The 21279-nt window shown below is 38.6% G+C and overlaps 1 protein-coding gene across 3 annotated transcripts in view; it reads left to right on the forward strand.

Moving 5' to 3' along the window:
• Positions 1 to 21279, forward strand: part of EVI5 (ecotropic viral integration site 5) — a 78340-nt gene that overhangs the window by 39137 nt on the left and 17924 nt on the right. For 2 of the 3 annotated variants that reach the window (XM_032217558.1, XM_032217557.1), the window contains 6 exons: positions 438 to 470; positions 996 to 1142; positions 7629 to 7763; positions 9660 to 9800; positions 11191 to 11349; positions 18200 to 18346. In XM_032217558.1, the coding sequence (XP_032073449.1) occupies positions 438 to 470; positions 996 to 1142; positions 7629 to 7763; positions 9660 to 9800; positions 11191 to 11349; positions 18200 to 18346 (762 nt within the window). The remainder of the gene's footprint in view (positions 1 to 437; positions 471 to 995; positions 1143 to 7628; positions 7764 to 9659; positions 9801 to 11190; positions 11350 to 18199; positions 18347 to 21279) is intronic. The other variant, XM_032217559.1, reaches the window with a different exon arrangement.

The raw sequence follows: 21279 nt of genomic DNA on the forward strand, positions 1-21279 counted from the left end.
AATTAGCCAGATTTGGCTAAAATTAGCCATATTTCATTTGTATACTTCAGGTCTTCATACTTTTTCATTACTGAATTCTTATTCCTTAAATCCTGTTTAGTAAAAGTAGTTTCACCTTTCTTGGGTAGTCACACTTTTAAAATATGCTCAGATTATGCCTCCTTTCAGTTTATAATACTTCGACCAAATATATTCTACACGTAACTGCAGAATTCTCTATGCAAGGAACTATTGAACTTTAAAGAAAAATGTAAAAATATGTTATTTTTCAAAATCAATGCTATGCTACCGAAAGATTTGACTATTGGGAAAATGCATGCTTTAACTTTATTGTATTGGGAAAGTAGGTAAAATTTGAGCATAATTCCCTGTTTTTACTCTGTTGCTTTATTTCTCCTTTCTCTTATTTCTGTCTGAATTTTTTCCCCTTTTTGTAGGAAAGTGCTTCCTTGGCAGATAGATTGATACAGGTATACTACTTGAGTATTTCACACTAATTATTTTCTCTGCTACCAAACAAGCCCTTAGCTTTCTATTTTTAGTGCATGGATAACTACATGCATTTTCATATGAAATGTTTACTGTAATTAATTGAGCAATTGTGCCATATCAGATAATATCTAAGCACATGCCTGCATGTTACTTCTAATAACATCCAGGATTCTTAATCACTGGTGGGCTCTCATCTTTTGCCACTAATTCTGTAGATTACTATGAACTTGTAACGGACGTGTGCATGCACAAATGAAGTAATAAATGCATGAACAGAGTTCAACTGAATGCAGGTACACAACTGACCATGCTTAAGAATACTAAACATTTTAAGGTGGTGCAGTAACTAAACTGCTTTAATTTACTAAATTGATGTATTGGCTTGTTAACGCTTATGTGACAATTTGCAAGAACTTAACCGTACGGCAGAATAAATATGTAAAATTCTCGGTCTTCCCTGGATCGATCTTCCAATTGCTTTAAAAAGAAAATTATGTCCTAAGGGACAAGTGACGAGGGCCCAGGAAGCTGAGGAAAACTATCTTACAAAACGGGAGCTAGCCACCATCAAACAACAGAGTGATGAGGCCATTACTAAACTAGAGCAAGCTGAGAATACCATCAGAGAGCTCCAGCAACAGCAACAATGGGTAAGGCTGATAGCACCTTGATCTCTGGTCTTCCTCTTTTACTTGTGCGTATTTGTATCCATCGTGGCTTGGTTTCTGTTCTGTTCTACCCTGTTCTTCCAAATACACTGAATATGGTTGAATCTTCATTGATAAAAGGAAACTGAAAGTGAGTGAAGTATCCCGTATGAATCTTAATTTACTGCAAAGCAAAACCTATTGATTTTAATGAGCCAACTTCCTAATATATTTCCTTATGATCACATCTGGCATATATAAGCAAATGACTATAAAGTGTAATTGCAGCAGCCCCCCACGCCCCCCACGCAAACAAGCGAAGCCCCATCCGTGGGATGCAGGCAGCATGCAACACCCTCACCTCCAGTCTGCAGAAAAAACTCTCCACGGAACTGGTCCCTGGTACCCAAAAGGTTGGGGGGGGGGGATCTGAATTACAGAATGCCTACATATCTCTCTCTTTCTATTCACACAGTATTATGTGGCTAGATATATAATTTGACAAATTTTTGCGAAATTTAAAAAAGCACAGGAGAGAATGATAAAAGCATTTTACTATGCATCATTAAGTTGTCAATGTAATGTGTCAGAATTACCATTAAAAGCTATTAGCTGTTATCAGCTGAATGCCCTCCGAATATGATAGACTGCGATTTCGAGTTTTCCAGCTAGCAATTTTGGGAGTCTGGCCCATTTGGAGGACATATATTTGGATAAAGTTAGAAACCTCAGTTGCAGAAGTTTTTTTTAAATGTATTAGTTTCATATGCAAATTTGGATCAAATGAGTTTCGAAACAAAAATATTTTCGTTTTGTATCTGAATACAAGTAGTCCTCAACTTACAGCAGTTCAGTTAATGACTGTTCGAAGTTACAACTGCACTGAAGAAAGTGACATACAACCATTTTTGACATTTATGACCATTGCAGCATCCCCATGGTCATGTGATTCACATTCGGATACTTGGCAACCGATTCACATTTATGACGGTTGCAGTGTCCAAAGGTCATGTGATCACCTTTTACAAGACAAGCAAAGTCAATGGGAAAGCCAGATTCACTTAACGACCGTGTTACTAATTTAACAGCCGCGGTGATGCGCTTAACAAATATGGCAAGAAAAGTCATCAAATGGGACAAAACAAATTTCTCATTTAGCAACATAAATTCTGGGCTCAATTATAGTCGTAAGTCGGGGGCTACTTGTACATAGAAACGTTTTCATTTTGTCTGTACTGTTTGAAAAACATTGGAAGATGATTTTCCCAAACTAGAATTGGTTTCAGCTTTACTGTGAAGAAAATAACTTTGTTACTAAACCTGTTTTGTTTGCTCATTAGCAAATAATTGATAACTAAGAAACATCTTACAGCCTCTTACTTTTGTTGATAAGATTGGGTTAGAACAAATGATAATAATGTGGGGTTACGGAAGCAGAAGGAAAAATAACATTTCCATAAGAATAGCTTTACTATGGTTAAGTTCTAGCAGAACTACGGTAATAACAAAGAAAGCAGAAGTACAGGACTTGATTGTAATCTTATGGATTCTGTGGAACAGATGGATGATTAGCTTGCTGTGAAAGAAAGAGATTCTTGTTCTTGATTAGTTGAATGTGTGAAATAAAGAGATTATGGAGCCTAGCTCTTTCTGCCATGCTGCTTGTCTTCCAACCTACGATTGCAAATGGACTGCAACATTAAAGCCAGTGGTGGGATTCAAATAATTTAACAACCGGTTCTCTGCCCTGATGACCAGCTGGGTAGGCGAGGATCAGTGGTCATGTGACTGGATGGGCGTGGCCAACTCAACATCACTCAGGTCGATGGGCGCTTCGCCTTAGCTGTTACAATGTAACAAGAGTTAATTGGAGAGGAAGTTTCTGTAAGCAGGGTAATAAAGATTAGGCTAGAAACAACACCAGAATGTTTCCTTCCTGCCTTCCTTACAGGATTAGCTCTGTAAAGTGGAGGAGGGGAGACAAAATGAGATTTCTTCCAACAACCGGTTCTCCGAGCTGCTTAGAAAGTTAAGAACCGGTTCTCCCGGATAGGTGCGAATTGGCTGAATCCCACCACTGATTAAATCTATTGTTACTGTCTACTGGTAACAATGTAGAAGCGTAGATGGGATAGGACTCACAAAGAAAATACAGCTTTCTTTTGATAATTATAGTTTTGCAAGTATAGAAGACGGCTTTTCAGAAGTTATTTCCAATAATAAAGTTTTGTTTGTGAGCACTTTCAGAATTCTTAAGATTGTAGTAGACTCTCTTACATTAATCATTAATCCTGCTACTGTGATTCTTGCATTGCAAAATCAATGGTTCAGTTTATTGTTTAATAATAGTGCTTTATGTTTAAAATAAGGATTACATTCTGATCAATAATATAAATAGTAGCATTAGAAACTTTTTTAAAAAAGTTCTTAGTATGTTTATGCAAGCATTTTAGGGGTTGGTTTAGGTTAATTTTTAATCTTTGTGATATCCCTTTCTGACCTGTTATAAGTTCAATTGAGAGGGAATGGCTACTGGAATAGGGTAACACAATTAATATGTTCTGTTAAAACATAAATGCCTAAAGTTTTCAATATAATTGTTCCTTTGGTAAAACATTATTTAAGCTTAATTTCTTCATCAGCCCATTTTCTGAATATTTTTAAATTTATTTTTGCCCCTTTAATGGGAAAAAAATGCTTATTTTAGTGTTGACAGTATATATTCACAGTCCATTATTTTAATGAGGTGTAGATTTATCATCACAGTTCCTCTTCCTCAGCTGAAAGTTCACACTTAATGCATTGATAAATTCTAAATTCTGGAAATATAACCAAGGAGAGCATATGCATGATGTCAGCTCCGGCCAGCCCAGAGGCCTGGAGCTGCCATTCAGGGGAGAAACCCAGGCCAGCTGCCAAGACTCCTCAGGCTTCCCTCCTACACAAACAGCTGAGTAAATCTACAAAGCTAGTGATAACTGACAACAATCCGCGATTAATTGCCGGGTGGTGTTTGTTTTGGGTTACGAGGGGATGGGTGTGCACATGCGCGAGGTGCAGGTTATCCTAATTACTAAGTAACTATAAAAGATGGTGGAGAGCACCGGGTGGCAGCTTTGACAATTTATTCATTGCCTTAGTGCTTTCTTGGTCAGTTCCTGCCAAAGGAAGAATATAAACTAAATTTCAAACCGTTTCTGTGTTTGGCTGTTTTCATTAACTCTTCGGAACCTGACACACGATTTATACAACAGGATTAGTCCAATCTCATGCGTACAATCCTGGTGATTCAGCCCAAATTGTAGCAATAAAAGACCAAATTCATATCAGATGAAATAGTAGTCCACTTCTTTGAGGTGTCCAATATACGCAAAACAATTTTTCTTCTTCTGAATTTGCATTTTGGTAGGTTGTGATATTTTTCAGATCCTGACACAGCATTTGTGCTGGGTGCTACATTCTAGTTCTAATTGATTTGCATAACCTTAAAAGAATTACAAATTGCTTGGTATGTATATAGATTCTAGGAATCGTCCCGAGACAGCCATCAGACATAAATCATTGAATTCTATAGCCTTGGACAAGAATATAGACTTCTTAGAACATTTGGATAGATAAGTGGATTACATATTCATTTCAGCTGAGGTAATTAAAAAAAGAGTACAGCAAGATTTTAGCATTGACTTCGTAGTCATGAAGAATGTGGTGAGAAGTATTGGATAGATGCCACAGGAAGGAAGTGAATGCTATATAAAGCATTCCCTATTTTTAAATCAGATGCTGCCTGCACATATTCAGTTCAAGTTCTGTGACCTAAAATTTCCTTTCAGTGAAAACTTTATAATAAATAATATCCAGAGCCTGTCCACTGTCGCTCCCTCATTGTGTATTGTTTAAAATCAAGGTTGTTTTTCTGAGTGTCTTCTATTTTAGATTGGTTCCTTGCCTTATGGCCTCATTTAGAATTTTGTATCGGTAGCATTCTAACTAAGTGTATTTAAATGTTGTATGCTGTATTGCTGCCTAAACAAGGCTCTAAGGCAGTGTTTCTCAACCTTGGCAACTTGAAGATGTCCGGACTTCAACTCGAGAGTTGAAGTCCGGACATCTTCGGACTTCGGACATGTCCGGACTTCAACTCAAGAGTTGAAGTCCGGACATCTTCAAGTTGCCAAGGTTGAGAAACACTGCTCTAAGGTAATATAAAAAATAACCTTGGATGTTCTGGAATATTTTGTATGCTATAATTAATTGTGGATTTTTTTTAAAAAAAATATTTCCATACTGAATGGCTTTTTTAAAGTCCCTTTTAAACCTTGGTTGGTTTAAATCAGGGGTGTCAAACTCGTGGCGCATGGACCAAATGTGCCACCTGCTGGCCATGCCAACCTCCAGTTTAGCGAAGGGGGGGGGAGTCCCGATACGTCACGTGATGATGATTTGATGCCGTGAGTTTGACACCCTTACTTTAAATCAAATGCCTTTGAAGGAGAACTGTTTTGTCAAAAAAAAAAACATTTTTGATTTTGTTCCAAATAAATATTATTCAGTTGAGAATAACGACATAAAATTCAGATAATTAAACTGAATTTAAATTAGTTGCTCTCAAAAACAATACTTGGGCCTTGTTTAAACCTAATATTTGTAACAGTATTTTGAAAACATGTATTCATTACAAATGGTTCCTAATCTTTGAGAATGTTTGAAAAGCTGGTACCTTCTGCTACAGAAAAGTGTGCATAAGTACACAAAATATCTAATATGGTTAATTTTATAGCACAGGAAGTGGATTTTCTTTCCCTAGTCAGAATATAAATGTAATCATTACAAATGTACCCTCTCATTTTTCATGCAAAAATTAATGGCCGGTTCCTTAAAACCTTGAAATAAATTTAGATTTCACAAATAAAAAAGTTTAATTGTGCCCCAAAGTAAATTTCATTGAGGAACTTGCTCATTCCTTTTTGGTTTGAATAAGAAATTGAAATTGTGGTGGTTCAGAGACTCCTGTAAAGTCTTATGGAATCCATAGTTCATAAGTTAAGAAGCTTTGCTCTCTATGTACATAAAATGATTCGGAAAGTCAATGCACCATTTTGGAGGCTTTGGGAAATTATCTCTTCCTTTCCTTATTTCATTTAGAAAGTTTAAATTTTTAGCGAAGGGAGTCTCAGTTTTCCAGGCTTAAGTGTATACTATATAATGTATATCTTCTTTCCCAGGTCAATGAATCACAGATTTTTGCCTATTAAAAAACTGTCATCATACACTTGACCAGTATTTAAAACTCCTTGTAACTTAATGACTTGTATTATGTTTTTATAAGACGGGGTCCTCAACCCCCAGTCCATGGCCCGCAGCTTATTTGGAACCCGGTGGCAGAAGTGGTGGGAGAACGCTCATGTGTGTGCATGTGCAAGCACATCTGCATTTGTGAAAGCAGCGTGCACACGAAACCATCCCCACCACCCCCACCGCCGCTGGTCCGCCAGTCCGGAAAGTTTGGGGGAGCGCTGTTATAAGATGTAAACTGCCCAGAGGATAGGAATTTTATTCGCAATAAATTACAGTGACAAAATCTTGTCCAAAAGAGGGTCAATTATCCATTGTGCAGCTGCATAGTTGCAGCCAGTTAAGCCAATGTATTAAATACACTTGACATTTAGATAAAGACAGGATGAGAGAGTATATTTGATGCTCCTGTGATTTGTTGGCTGCAATTGCACTCGGAGGTAAAATCGTGAATGCACTGGTAGTAATGGGGGCGCATAGGCAAATGGCCACTTATTTCTTTGATAGACTGTCAATGACTTTTGACAATGGCACAGATACAAATCTGTTAACCAACTCTTGATCGCTGTGGGTAGATCTCTTTACCTTATTTTCAGCAATATGAAAGGAACGGCTCTATCTGCTTTGTTCATAATAAACAGTGTGAAAATAAAAGATTGAATTCTATTAGTCATTGCTGCAGACTGACTGACTCAGATTGCCTATTATTGGAAAAACACTGACTTAGTTGGCTAAGTGGAGAATTAAACATACCTTTTATTCTTAAAATATTTCTACCATATCTTCAGAACTGAGTGGTTTGTTAGTCAAACGGAACAAAACTGTAGCACTACCCCAAAATGTTAATTGTTAACTACTAATTGAGTAGTTTGTTTAATTAGACCTTAAGAAAACTAGATCAGCATTTCTTCAGCTTTTAGAAACAATTTTAATTAGATGTTTGGGTTAAGGAAAAATCACAGTGGAAAGAAAACGAAGGTGTACATAATATCAAACTTTTGAGAGGAGTAGCATTGTCTATGTTGTGATGCTGTAGGTCTGGTGAGAAATATTTTAAAAGACAAAAGCTTTACTGTTTCCAACATTACAGCTTTTTTAAAAAGTCTTTTTGTCTGCTTTATTGTGTGCACAATTTTACATTTTAAGATATCTCCTTTCCTTCTGTTAACACCGATGTTGGATCTCCTTGCTCTGCAGCATAAGAGCAGTTCCCCCCACAGTGAAGACTTTGTGCTGCAATTGCAAAGGGAGTTGATCGAAGCAAAACTCAGTGAAGCTGAATCGCACAGTGCCCTGAAGGAAATGCAAGATAAGGTTCTTGAGATGGAAAAGGTAAGTCAGACTATGAATGCTCGGTAGAATCCAAGTTTTCCAAATCCTTTGACCATTACATACTTTGCATAACATAGAAGAATAGGATTGGAAGGGACCTTGGAGGTCTTCTAGCCCAACCCCCTGCTCGAGCAGGAGACCCTGTCATTTCAGACAAATTGTTGTCCAGTCTCTTTTATGAAAGTCTTCAGGGATGGAGCACTTATAACTTCTGAATGCAAGCTATTCCATTGGTTGATTGCTCTCAGCATTAGGAAATTTCTCCTTAGTTCCAGATTGCTTCTCTCCTTGATTAATTTACAACTATTGTTTCTTGTCTTGCCTTTTGGTGCTTTGGAAAATTTTATTTCCCATTGAAATTGAACAGAATTAAGGTTCATAATAAATACGGGCCAGTTTTAATTATTACTTTAAAATGAAATGTTTGTTCATGAAATGATTTGATGTCCATAATTAGATTTAGTTGAAGATATTGAAGGACTATCTCATCCATATATTTCCATCTGTGCATTATATTTACCATCAGGAACATTACTGTGTATCCAGTTATTTTCAGTACCACTGTGGGGAGATGATAAGTCTTCTATTGAAGCACCCAAGTTATGGACAATCCTTTGTATAGAATTTTGACCCTTCCTATAAATTATTAATGCAGGCTGAGGATTTGTCTCTTTTGATTCTTTTCTATATATAAAAACAGTCAAGCTAACTTTGAATACCTAAAATGTATTGTAATTTATGGTTTTTTTAAAATTGCATCCTGAACTGGATGGGTGAACTTGTTTGAGTATTGGTTAACTGCCATTTCCCTGCAGTTCAGACATAATTGTTGTCTACGCAGGAAGATAATAGTTGAAAGTGCAGTAAAAAAAAAAAAGTCATCTTCAAATTGAAGTCAACCCTTCATAATTGGTTGCTTCATGGGAAGGTCCACATAGTTTTCTTGGCAGCTTGCTTGCTTGCTTGATCGTGACCCGACAAATGCGCACACGACAAAACCGCGCCGACAAAACCGCGGCGAGAACATCGTGATGTCATAAACGCGCCCACAACAACGCACTGACAAAATTGCGCCCACAAAGGCGCGATTTAAGTTAAGGTTAGGGTTAGGGCTAGGTTCAGGGTTAGGTTTAGGGTTAGGTTTACGGTTAGGTTTACGGTTAGGGTTAGGGTTCTTAGGTTGTTATTAGTTGTTTGTTGAAGGCACGCTTTTGTTGGCGCGCTGTTGTCGGCACGCTTCCGACCTCACAGTTTTCTCGCTGCGGTTTCGTCGACGCGCTTTCGTCGAGTGTGCATTTGTCGGTGAACCTTACTTGATTTATTTGATTCATGTTCCATCTTTCATTTAGGAGTTCATAGCACTGTATATACTGCTGTCTCCTATTTTCCCTCTAGAACAACAACTCTGTAAAATACATCGTCCTGAGATGCGAAGATGACTGGCTCAAGCCACTAGGACAGCTTTTGGGGCTGAGGGTGGACTCATCTAGGTCTCCTCTAGGATCTAGGTCTCCTGATTCAACACGGTGACCACCTTGCTACAATGACTCAATGTGGGAATGGCTTGGTGTTACTTTCTTCTGGGTTGTCTTTTCAACTTCCCAGCCTAAGCCTAGATCCTTGGAGTTCTCCCATTCAATACTTCTGAGCCCAAATAAGGTCAGCCAAAGAGATACTATCTTCTTTAGAACTTCCGTGTTGTCATCATTACAGTTCTTTAATCACTACAGTGAAGAAATAAATAATATGCTCCTTCCAAAAAGAAAGATTTCCCTATTTGAGGAGGAGGGATGGTTTTTATATTCTGAATTGTTAGACCCCAATTGCTAGTGAATTATCCTTAGCTTCAAGAGGTGGATGTTGTGCCAATATTGTGCCTTTTGTCGTTTTCTGCAGCGGAACAGCTCTTTGCCTGATGAGAATAACATTGCTAGACTTCAAGAAGAATTGATTGCAGTGAAATTAAGAGAAGCAGAAGCTCTTATGGGTTTTAAAGAACTTCGGCAGCAAGTTAAAGATTTAGAAGAACACTGGCAGGTAATTCTGTGCAGATAAACACTAAGTCCCTAAATTAATTTGGAAATAAATTGTGTAGTGGTGGTGGATTCCATGAAGAGAGCAAATGCGTTAGTAAATGAACCCTATGTTATGATTGGGAGAGCCCAACATTTATTTTGAGCTCTTGCTTTTAGCAAACAAGAGTTTATAAATGATAGATAGATAGATAGATAGATAGATAGATAGATAGATAGATAGATAGATAGATAGATAGATAGATAGATAGATATGTTGTGGCCCAGCAGGAGCTGTTGGAGCTGCCATCAGACTCCGACAGCGAGGGGCCCTATGAGTCGGCTCTGGAGGATGTGGAGGATCCTTGACAGGGTTCCGACTCCGAGCAGAGCGCAGAGAGGCTGGTTGACCACCAGGAGGCGCCTGAGCCTTGGACCAGTGGGGAGGAGACAAGGGAGTGTGATCATGACCTCAGCAGTGAGTTGTCCTGGATGCCCGGCACCGGAGAGCTAATAGGCATAAGGAACAGTTGTGCAGTGACAGGAGGTAATTGCACTCAGCTGCTGGTAATTAGGCTCCTCTCCAGACTATAAAAGGAATGCTTGTGCACACACCCCTTTTGCAGAACTCAACGCATTAACTAATGTTGGAGAACAGTATTGTGAGCCTGGCAGGCTGGATTGCTGCCACGGCTTATCTGTGTTGGATTGCTGCCAAGGCGTATCTGTGCCGGTTTGCTGCCAAGGACCTGTCTGTCTGTTAATAAATTCCGTAAAGTATCTTTGACTCGGAGTGTGTTGGTGTGGGGCGAGGGGGGTCATATATATATATTTATGCTTGTGCTACCTACAGTGAATATTTCTTCAATCAGAATATATAAATGTAAATATTTTTGATAACTATGTAGCGTAAATTATTCTAGTAACTCAGTAATCTACTTAAGCCATTTATACCTCAACATCACTTTCCTTTCCCCCTTTTGATGATCCCATTCCAGTGAATCCCAGAATTCCTAGTGCCGCAAAATGGACATTACTTGTCCCAGTTTCTGCCAACCTAGCAGTTCGAAAGCATGTAAAAATGCAAGTAGAAAAATAGGAACCACCTTTGGTGGGAAGGTAACAGTGTTCTTTGCGCCTTCGGCATTTAGTCATACCGGCCACATGACCACAGAGACGTCTTCAGATAGTGCTGGCTCTTCGGCTTTGAAACGGAGATGAGCACCGCCCCCTAGAGTCAGAAACGACTAACTCATATATGCGAGGGGAGCCATTACCTTTATTCTATTGCTAAAATGTAAAATTTGAAAAACAACTCCTGAGCACAGCAGCAGATATGGAGACACTAAATATTGCACTGCAGGATAAATAACAAAATCTATGGAAATATTTTAAGATATAGCCATGTTTTTTAGCGTCATCTAATTCGCACTTCTGGAAGATGGAAAGACCCACCTAAAAAAAATGCTGTAAATGAACTTCAAGATGAGCTAATGACAGTCAGACTCCGAGAAGCAGAAACTCAAGCAGAGTTAAAAGAAATAAAACAACGGATGATGGAAATGGAAACTCAGGTAAGAAACTTAGTCATTCAAAAATTATTAAATATCTGGTGTGGTATAGTAGAACCATGAGAATGCAATATTTGAAAAGCATAGATGAAATTACTAGTGTTTTTGGGACAGGAGAGATCATAATGCTATAATTTAAGGTACCCTCCATCTGTGACACTCATTAGGTGATTCTGGATTATGTTCCCTTTTTCCCCTCCAAATAAAATTTCTTAAAAGTTTGATGGGAGGACAAAAACAAATACAGGTAGTTCTCGATTTCTGACCATAATTGAGCTCAAAATTTCTGTTGGTAACTGAGACATTTGTTAAATTAGTTTTGTCCCATCTTACGATTTTTCTTGCCACAGTTGTTAAGAGAAACATTGCAGTTGTTAAGTTAGTAACTCGGTTTTTAAGTGATTCTGGCTTTCTCATTGACTTTTCTTATCAGAAGGTCACAAAAGGTGATCACATGACCTCAGGACACTCCAATCATCATAAATCTAAATCAGTTGACAAGCATTTAAAGTTTGATCATGTGACTATAGGGATCAGTGGTGGGCTGCAGGTGGTATGCCCCAGTGTGGGCCTACTGGAGTCTTTTTTTCTTTTGAAGAGTTATTGGTACACTCTAGAACAGTGATGGCGAACCTTGTCGGCACCGAGTGCCAAAACTGGAACATGCGTGCATGTGCGCATGCTGAAGCACTGGAAGTCCAAAGATCAGCTAGCCAGCGTTTGCATGCCTGTTTTGGGGCCATTTTTGGGGCTGTTTTCAGGCTGTTTTTGGCCTGAAAAACAGCCCCAAAATGGCCTGAAAATGGCTCCAAAACCCAGTCTGGTTTTTGGTTGTTTTGGGGGCCCTTTTTCCAGCAGTTTTCCAGCGCTCCAGCACCTGCGAAGACCAGCTGGCTGGCGCACTGAAATCCAGAAGAGCAGCTGGTGACGGTGGCGTGCCCACAGAAAGGGCTCTTCGTACCACCTCTTGCACACGTGCCATAGGTTCACTCTAGAACAGGCCTGTCAAACTGGCAGCCTGCAGGCGGGATACAGTCTATGCAGGCCACACCCACCCCATGCTCCCCAAAGGCAAAAAACATAGCGATACAGCACAATGCAAGCAGGTTTGACATGCCTCCTCTAGAATTTAATAAAACCCATTTTTCTTCTCTGTAATCTTCCCCAAATTCTAAGGGCAGATACAACTTAAACACATACCGTATTTATTTTATCTTGTTTTATGAAGACTCAAAAAGTTTACACACTACCTTACGAAGCCTGAGTTGGGATAACACCCATATAGGTATTGCCTAGAGTATTTTATTTTTCTCCTCACCACCAATATGGGCATTTTTTCCCCCAAAGGTTTACTGTTGGATATTTACAAGTAGATCTTTAAATGATTTGTTTTATCTATATGAATATTTAGATCCAGAAAACACACATTGAGAATGTATGTTCTAAATTAAAACATCTAGCTTTTTGTTAAAGTGTAGATTGCTTTGCATTTGGTACAATAGGGCCTCATATGTAAAAAGTAAAAAGCAATTACTGAAGATGCAGGATCTAAAAAAAGAGCAACACTGAGCAATCTTATGATATAATAGTACTGTATGTTAAAAAGCAGTGTGAATTTAAATCCATTTATGACTTTTATCATGCTTCCTAGTTTAAACAGCAGTTTTTCTAACCTTTTCAGCCAGTAGGGGGTATAGGCGTTCTGTGTGATCATATATAAGCAAAACACACACACACACACACACATGCACACACAAACACATACACACATATATACCCAAGAACAATTGTATGTACACTGCGTAGGCAAGTTGTGGAGATTGTAGTTCTTCGGAAATTCATGAACTACAATTCCTGGAGTCATTGATGCTGGATATGCTGGCTGATATACTGGAATTGTCACATATAATCCAAAACAGCAAAACCTAATGAATATAACATATTCAGATTTCAATTAATTTACTGTTTCATTTTGATTTGTGTCTTGTTTATGAAAAATAATAGTTTATTCAAACAGGTGAACCCTAACCCTAACCCTCACCACCCTCCAGGCCTTCCGCAAAGCCCTTAAAACCTGGCTGTTCCAACAGGTTAGCTGGCAGAGGTACCGCGGGCCTGTCCTTTGATATTTCCATGCCGGCTCCGTGGGCCGGATCTGACTCACGGGCCTTGAGTTTGACCCCGCTGCCATAGAGCAACCAATAAACATTATTTAGAGATATTTCCCACATATTTTAAAAGAAGGTTTCTGTTTTTCTCAGAAGCATAAACAATAAACAACCTACTTATTCAAGCCTTATAAGCCTCCACTGGGAAGACAAGGCTATTCCTGATTACTGTACCAATTTCACGTTAAACAACACAAAGGCGTATAAAATCAAAAGTACCCCTAGGTGTCAAATCTGTCAGATCAGCCAGGTCTCCGATATTTAGATACGTTAAGAAAACAGCAGAGCCTTAGGGAATTAGAGATGAAAGAAAGGTACATTTCAGACAGAATTGATTGATAAAAAGGCACATTAAATTGATTGATAAAAATACCATGAAAAGGAAATATTTCAGTTTAAGATCCAGATGAAACACGTTATCTTTTACGTGGCTGCAAAAGATCTCCATGCATTTTTGTCAACATTTAAGAGAGCTACTAAATTCGAAGAGATTAGATTACATCTCATTCAAGAAGAGGTGGTACCAGAGTGTAATGAGGAAAAAAAACAACAACCCTAAATTTAAACACAAGGAAAAACTATAATCAGCCTTGATTGCAAGATGGAGCAAAGTACTCATAATCCTCAATTTATTAACCAGTTTGTTTAGCAACTGTTTAGAGACACGAATGACCTTCCTAGGAATACTGATGATCTGGTTCTGAAATTCCAATGGTCAGCTTTTTACATTAACAGCAACAAGAATTCCAGCAGAGTGTAGAAGAGAAAAAAGCATTATATATATATGAGGCTTACTGAAAAGCATGGAATGTACAATATATTCTGGAAACGTGACAGCTGGATTAAAAAAAGTGATAAAATTGAAGAAATTGAACATTGCTATTAAGAAATAATTGATTATAGATAGGCCACCTGAGAAAGCTAATAAAAAAGAGAAGATCCAGAAGCAGGCAGAAAGGCATAATATATAAATGAGTTGTTGTAGAAGAAGCAAGAATGCTAAGCAAGAAGCTAGAGAAGATAAAAGAAAAAAGTAAGAGTTTGTCATTTGAATTGCTATTCTACAGAGAATTGCTATTCTACAGAATTGCTATTCTACAGAGCCGAGGTGGCGCAGTGGTTAAATGCAGCACTGCAGGCTACTGGTAGATCAGCAGTTCAGCGGTTCAAATCTCACCGGCTCAGGGTTGACTCAGCCTTCCATCCTTCCGAGGTGGGTAAAATGAGGACCCGGATTGTTGGGGGCAATATGCTGACTCTCTGTAAACCGCTTAGAGAGGGCTGAAAGCCCTATGAAGCGGTATATAAGTCTACTGCTATTGCTATATTACAACAATAGAAAAATTAGTATTAGAGGTGTTCTGCCCCCCCCTCGTCCCACACCACAAACATTCCTCTTATAGTCTTGAGAGGAGCCTAATTATCACCTGCTGAGTACAATTATCTCCTGTAACTGCGCAAGTGTTCCTTACGCCTATCAGCTCTTCGGTGCCGGGCATCCAGGAACAACTCACTGCTGACGTCCGGATCACACTCTCTTGTCTCCTCCCCACTGGTTCAAGGCTCTGGTGCTTCCTGGTGGCCAACCAGCCTCTGTGCGCCCTGCTCGGAGTCGGAACCCTGTCCAGGGTCCTCCACATCCTCCAGAGCCGACTCATAGGGCCCCTCGCTGTCGGAGTCTGGTGGCAGCTCCAACGGCTCCTACTGGGCCACAACAAGAGGCATTAGTAAAAATGTCGGGTTGAAGCAGTAGCTAAGAAATAGTTAGTGATTGCTACTACTAAGAAAGCAGAATTTACCAGGCAAATTGGAACAGTCAAGACAAAGTTGTCAAGAAAGTGAAAAGTATTGCAAAGGAAGAAATGATGAATCAGAAAAATAAAGAACAATGGAAAGTCCTCTTAAGGTCAATTGAAATCATTATCTTCAGTTCCATAACCACATGAAGAAAAAACTAAAGGTACTATTAGAAATTTCAAAGAAGCCTCAAAAGAATGTAAAGTTGGCAGAACTAGTTCTAAAAACAGTTCTTAGCATGGGTCTTTAAGCTTTTCCAAATACGAAAACCCACCTGCAGATGTTATAACTTCAGCAGCTGCAGTTAAGTGGAGTCTGTGAAACTATAGGTTTCCCCATCTTTTTAGGAAAAACAGAATAAACCATAAACATTCAACAGAAAGATGAATGCTAAACTAGAATCAGCAATTGATTCAACTGTTAGCGTTTAACAGAAATAGAGATGGCAAAGAAAGAAAAAGACAGAAAAAGCAGAAAGCAGCATCTGTGAAAGTAAAAGATAAAAATGCAATGGGTAATGCTTCATCAAACAGGAAATACTATGTATATAGAATGTATTTAATATTTTAGGGCAGAAAAATGTCTTTTACTTAACACGCAATGTCTTAGAAGTTTATCAACTTGAAGGAGAAAGGGAGCATATGTGATAGAATGATAAACGACTGATTCTGCTAAAAATTGTGGGAGAAGGAAAATGTTAGAAAAATGTGGCAAACAAATCAGAAGGAATCTTATAGTAGTTACCCCAATCGACACATTTTATTAAAAGTGATAAACGGTCATCATCTGATCAAATGAGCTGTGCTCATGAAAGATTATGCCTTGTAATAAAGTTTGTGTTATACTATAGTAAAATAAATGAAAGGTTTACTGGGTACTTACTTATAAGGAAGCAGGCATAAAATTTTGAAAATAGTGAGAGTAGTAATAAAGGTGGTTTATTGTGGTGGAATGTAGTCTGGAGTCCCAGCATGAAGGTCTGCTTTTCAGAGGGTAAAGAGGCAGCAGGTTGGTTAGCAGGAAAAGGGTTAAAAAAGTGAAAAAGCACTGAAAAAAGTGACTCATGACCATTTTTCATAGGACCATTGCAACATCCCCAAGATCACGTAATCAAAGTTTGGTTGTTTGGCAATGGTGTATATTTGTGACAGTCACCATGTCCTGGGCTCATCTGATCCCGTTTTGTAACATTCTGATAAGCAAAACAAAAACTAATAGGAAAGCCAGGTTTCCTCAACAACCATGTGACTAATTTAAGTCACCATGTGACTGATTTGGATTTAGATTTAGATTTAGTTTATTTGTATGCCGCCCTTCTCCGGGAGGGACTCAGGGCGGCGAACAACTCAAAAGGGGAAAAGGGGATACAAACACAATACACGTAATTAAAATACACAAGAGTCATACAACCATACAAGTCGAGAGGGGAGGGGAACTCATCAACCCCAGGCCTGCCGGCACAGCCAGGTTTTGACAGCTTTCCGGAAGGCCTGGAGAGAGGTGAGGGTACGAATCTCCACGGGGAGTTCATTCCAAAGGGCCGGAGCTGCTACAGAGAAGGCCCTCCCCCGGGTGGTAGCCAGATGGCATTGGCTGCAGTGGTTAACTTAACAACTGTGTCAAGAACAGTTGTTAAATGGGGTAAAATTCACTTAACTGTTTTGCTTAGCAGGAGAAATTGCGGTCGTAAATCGAGGACTATCTGTAATTCCATGTGAGTCATTTTTGGTTCTTGGGATCCAACAGCTATAGGGGGGGAAAAGAGACAGTATATATTGAAAGGTGGTCCTTGCAAGAAAGTAAATTATGAGTCTATAAACAGACATGAAGCAATATAAATCCCATGTTATCTCATTGGAGCATCTAATCCCATGTTATTTGTTGTTATATTATTATGATTATAAAGTTTTCGTTGTTTATAAAAAAAAAAACCTGGTCCTTTGCTTAAACGAGACAAAAAACAAATTTCCATACTAAAACAATATTTATAAGGCAACCCAAAGGTGCTTTTTTCAAGAGGCAACTGGCTTTCTGGTTTTTCTTAGAAGACACTTTGTTTCTCATCCAGTTGAAGCTGAAGAAGCTTCTTCTTGGATGAGAAGTGGAACATCTTCAAATAAAAACTAGAAAGCCTCTTGAAAAAGCACCTTTGGGACAGCCATGACCTGGATGACTGAGAATCTCCATAGACATTAGAAGACAACATATCTTAGAATATGACCTGAGTAATAAGAACTCTAGTTTTTCCTTTGTGGTGATGCCAGTGCAAATCTAAGAGAAATTATATCATTTTCAACCATATAAAACCTGGTTTTACTGCAGAGTTGATTAGTTTGGCTTCCTGCAGCTTTTTTCACCAAGTATTCAAGTCCGTACCATCACAATGCAATATTCCAGGTATTAAGATTTGGGTGTTTGATCAACTACTATCATATTAGGAGTTTCATGTCAAAAAATAACAGGCTGAGTTCTGTGCCCCCAGGTGTTCAGAACCTTCTAGAACAGGGGTGTCAAACTTGCAGCCCATGGGCTGGATGCACCACATGCAGGCCACGCCCAATCCAGCTCCGCAAAGGGAAAAAAACATCATGAAATATCACATGACAGCAACATGGCATGGCAGGTTTGACATCCGTGTTCTAGAATGTTAGTTTTGGGAATATATCTTAACTTGTAGGCAGGCAAGTTTGAAGTGTGTTTGGAAGGAGGGCTCATTGAAGATGTTTTTAAGGTAATTCAGAATTGTGTGTAGAACGTAAAAGCATTATTTTTGAGCCTTCACCACTGTTACCTCCAGAGTCTCATCATCCGTATTGATTTACGATCTATTTCAAAGCATTACATTGTATGGATGGCAACTAATATTCGTCTGCCTCATTCTTCACCAGAACCAGATCAATAGCAACCATTTACGGAGAGCTGAGCAAGAGGTCACAAACCTTCAAGGAAAGGTCCAGTATTTGTCTGCACAAAACAAAGGGCTCCTGGCACAGTTAACTGAGTCAAAACGAAAGCAAGCAGAGATTGAATGTAAGGTATGGACAATGGATAAATGAATTATATTGCATTGCATATTGTATTTGTAAACTAAAAAAAAATAACTACGTTAATTGCATTAGTATTACTGTGCATTTTTTGTCAGGAAGAATGGTAGATTTAATGTCTAATTATTAATATTGGTTGGCATTTATTAAGTTATCAAATAGTAGATCATTTGTACATTAGATGAAGATTTTAATTTTAGAAAATCATGTATCTTATCATGCTTTGATACATTTATTTTATACATACGTTATAGCTTTCTAGGAAGTGTACTGAGATGCTCTATATAATCTCCTAGTTTTCAATGATTAAAGTACTAAGTTAAAGTGCTGGGTTTATTTCATAGAGAAGATCAGGCATTTTCCTTCTCAGGGCTTGGAGAAAACTTTGCAACATTTCTGCACCACGCAGAAATCATGTTTTGATTAAATAGAGTGTATGACTCTGCAAATCATTTAGAGAGGGCTGTAAAGCACTGTGAAGTATATACTGTAAGTTTAAGTGCATTGTATGTGTATCCCATGCAATTCCCTACAATTGCTGTGTTGTTAGATCTGGACAAATGCTAAACCAAATTTCTGATTGTGTCAATTATTTGGGTTTGTGCTTTATTGTGCTTCTTGTATGTTAACCCACATATGAGATAAACATTAAAGGATTGGTGACAGAAGAGATATAAAATTCTTGTTGATAGGGATGCATTTAAGAAATGGAGGGGCTGGATAGAGGTTGCTTCTCTTAAATAAGCATATTATTCTTGTGTTTAGATAGTTCAATCACTTGTAGGAATTGTGCAATAGATATTGTTTTCAAATTGTGGACAATCTTATATAGAATAATATTTGGGTCAGAATAGAAGTATATGGGCATCTGGATTTTTTCCATAAGTAATCAACATTGATGAGTTAAGGTGGTGTTTTCTGTATGTTAACCGCTTATTCCTGCTTTGATCCCCATCAGAATCTCTTCCTGTTTATTATTTGCTGAGGGAAGAAAGCTTAGTGGTCAGATATGCGACAGATGTTTATCTAGTTGGGCTATGGGGAAAGAGAGCACAGATTGTGAGAAGGAAGGTACATTCATTTATTTCAGCATTCTGGTGCTGATTATGGTTTCCATCCACATTAAAAAGTTTTTAAAAGTTAATTCAAGGATAAAAACCAATAAAAATGGAAGGAAAGAGAATTAGAATTCAAATATTAATCTCCTAACATTCTGCAATCAGGAACGTGAAAGTTAATAATTTAATTATATATGTTTGGTTTTGCTAGGCACCCTGATTTCTTAGAAAAAGCTAGGATTCTACATTAGTGATAGAAAGCATTTGCTAAACCCCTTAGAATATCCTTAATCTGTCATTTTATTTTTAGCTTAATGTCAATAAAGTTGTGAAGGAATTTGCGTGCATTACTAACGGTATAATTGGTTTCAATCCCTATTGCATTACTTACATGAGATGACACTTACTTTAGTTTTTAGTTTGTGGCCTCCATAAATTGATGAACATGCCCTTCTAAAGCATTCTTATCTTCGAGTTATCTTTAATAATACTGTAATTTTAGTACTATGCTTCCTGTTGAGAATGTACTTCTTTGTAAACCTAACACTTATTCATCATTTTCTTCTTAATTCAATGGAATGTATTTGGATTTTTGTGGTTTACAACAAAGCCAGTCAATTTTAGAGTAGCCAAAGACTACAGGTTTTTTAATTGGCGACATGATCAAGAGCTAGAATGGACAAGCCAATGGTGTCACTGAAATGAGCAGAGTCTGTTTTTTCAGCACTAAGAATCTATTTGAAAAAAATATAATCCTGAGAAAAATTAATACGCAGGTAATCCTCAAATTACAATCAACCATTAGTTTAGTAACCGTTCCAAGTTACAAAGACACTGCAACAAAATAGTTTAGTTTAGTTTAGTTTATTTGTCTTGTATGCCGCCCACTCCCGAAGGACTCCGGGTGGCTCACAATAGACAAGGGAAGGGGCATAAATAGACAAAGACAACACTTTAAAAAACGCAACATTCACAATTTCCGTGGGGCTGGATGTTTCACAAGCCCCCCGGCCTGCTGGAGCAGCCAGGACTTGGTGGCTTTGCGGAAGGCCGGGAGGGTAGTAAGGGTCCGGATCTCCACGAGGAGGTCATTCCAGAGGGCTGGAGCTGCAACAGAGAAGGCCCTCCCCCGGGGAGTCGACAGCCGACATTGGCTGGTGGATGGAATCAGGAGGAGACCTAACCTGTGAGATCTAATCGGTCTATGGGAGATAATCGGCAGGAGGCGGTCTCTCAGGTACCCAGGTCTGATGCCATGTAGGGCTTTATAGGTAACGACCAGCACCTTGAAGCGGATCCGGAGACTAATGGGTAGCCAGTGCAGCTCGCGGAGGATAGGTGGGACGTGGGTGTACCTAGGTGCACCCACGATCGCTCGCGCGGCTGCATTCTGAACTAACTGAAGTCTTCGAACACTCTTTAAGGGCAGCCCCATGTAGAGCGCGTTACAGTAATAAAATAAAATGAAATAAAAATGACTTACAATTGTCCTCACTCTTACAACCATTGCAGCATTTCCATGATTATGTGATCAAAATTTGGGCACTTGCAACCGGTATGTATTTACAACATTTGCAGAAATCTGTGGACCTTAGCTCCGGGCTTCCAATATTGCATAGTCAATGGGGGAAACCAGGTTCGCTTAAAGACTGCATGGTTCACTGTAGTAATTTGATTTGCAATTGTAACTAAAAAGGTCACAAAATCAGGCATGATTCCTTTAACAACTGCCTAGCTTAGTAAAGGAAGATTCTGGACACAGTTGTGGTCCTACATCAAGGACAACTTGTAAGCTGGCCATTTTTATAGAGTGAATGTTGATAAGAGCCCAATTGCTTATACTAACTGTAAAATGATTTAAATATA

Source organism: Thamnophis elegans, chromosome 5 (genome assembly GCF_009769535.1).
Source record: "Thamnophis elegans isolate rThaEle1 chromosome 5, rThaEle1.pri, whole genome shotgun sequence".
NCBI lineage: Eukaryota > Metazoa > Chordata > Lepidosauria > Squamata > Colubridae > Thamnophis > Thamnophis elegans.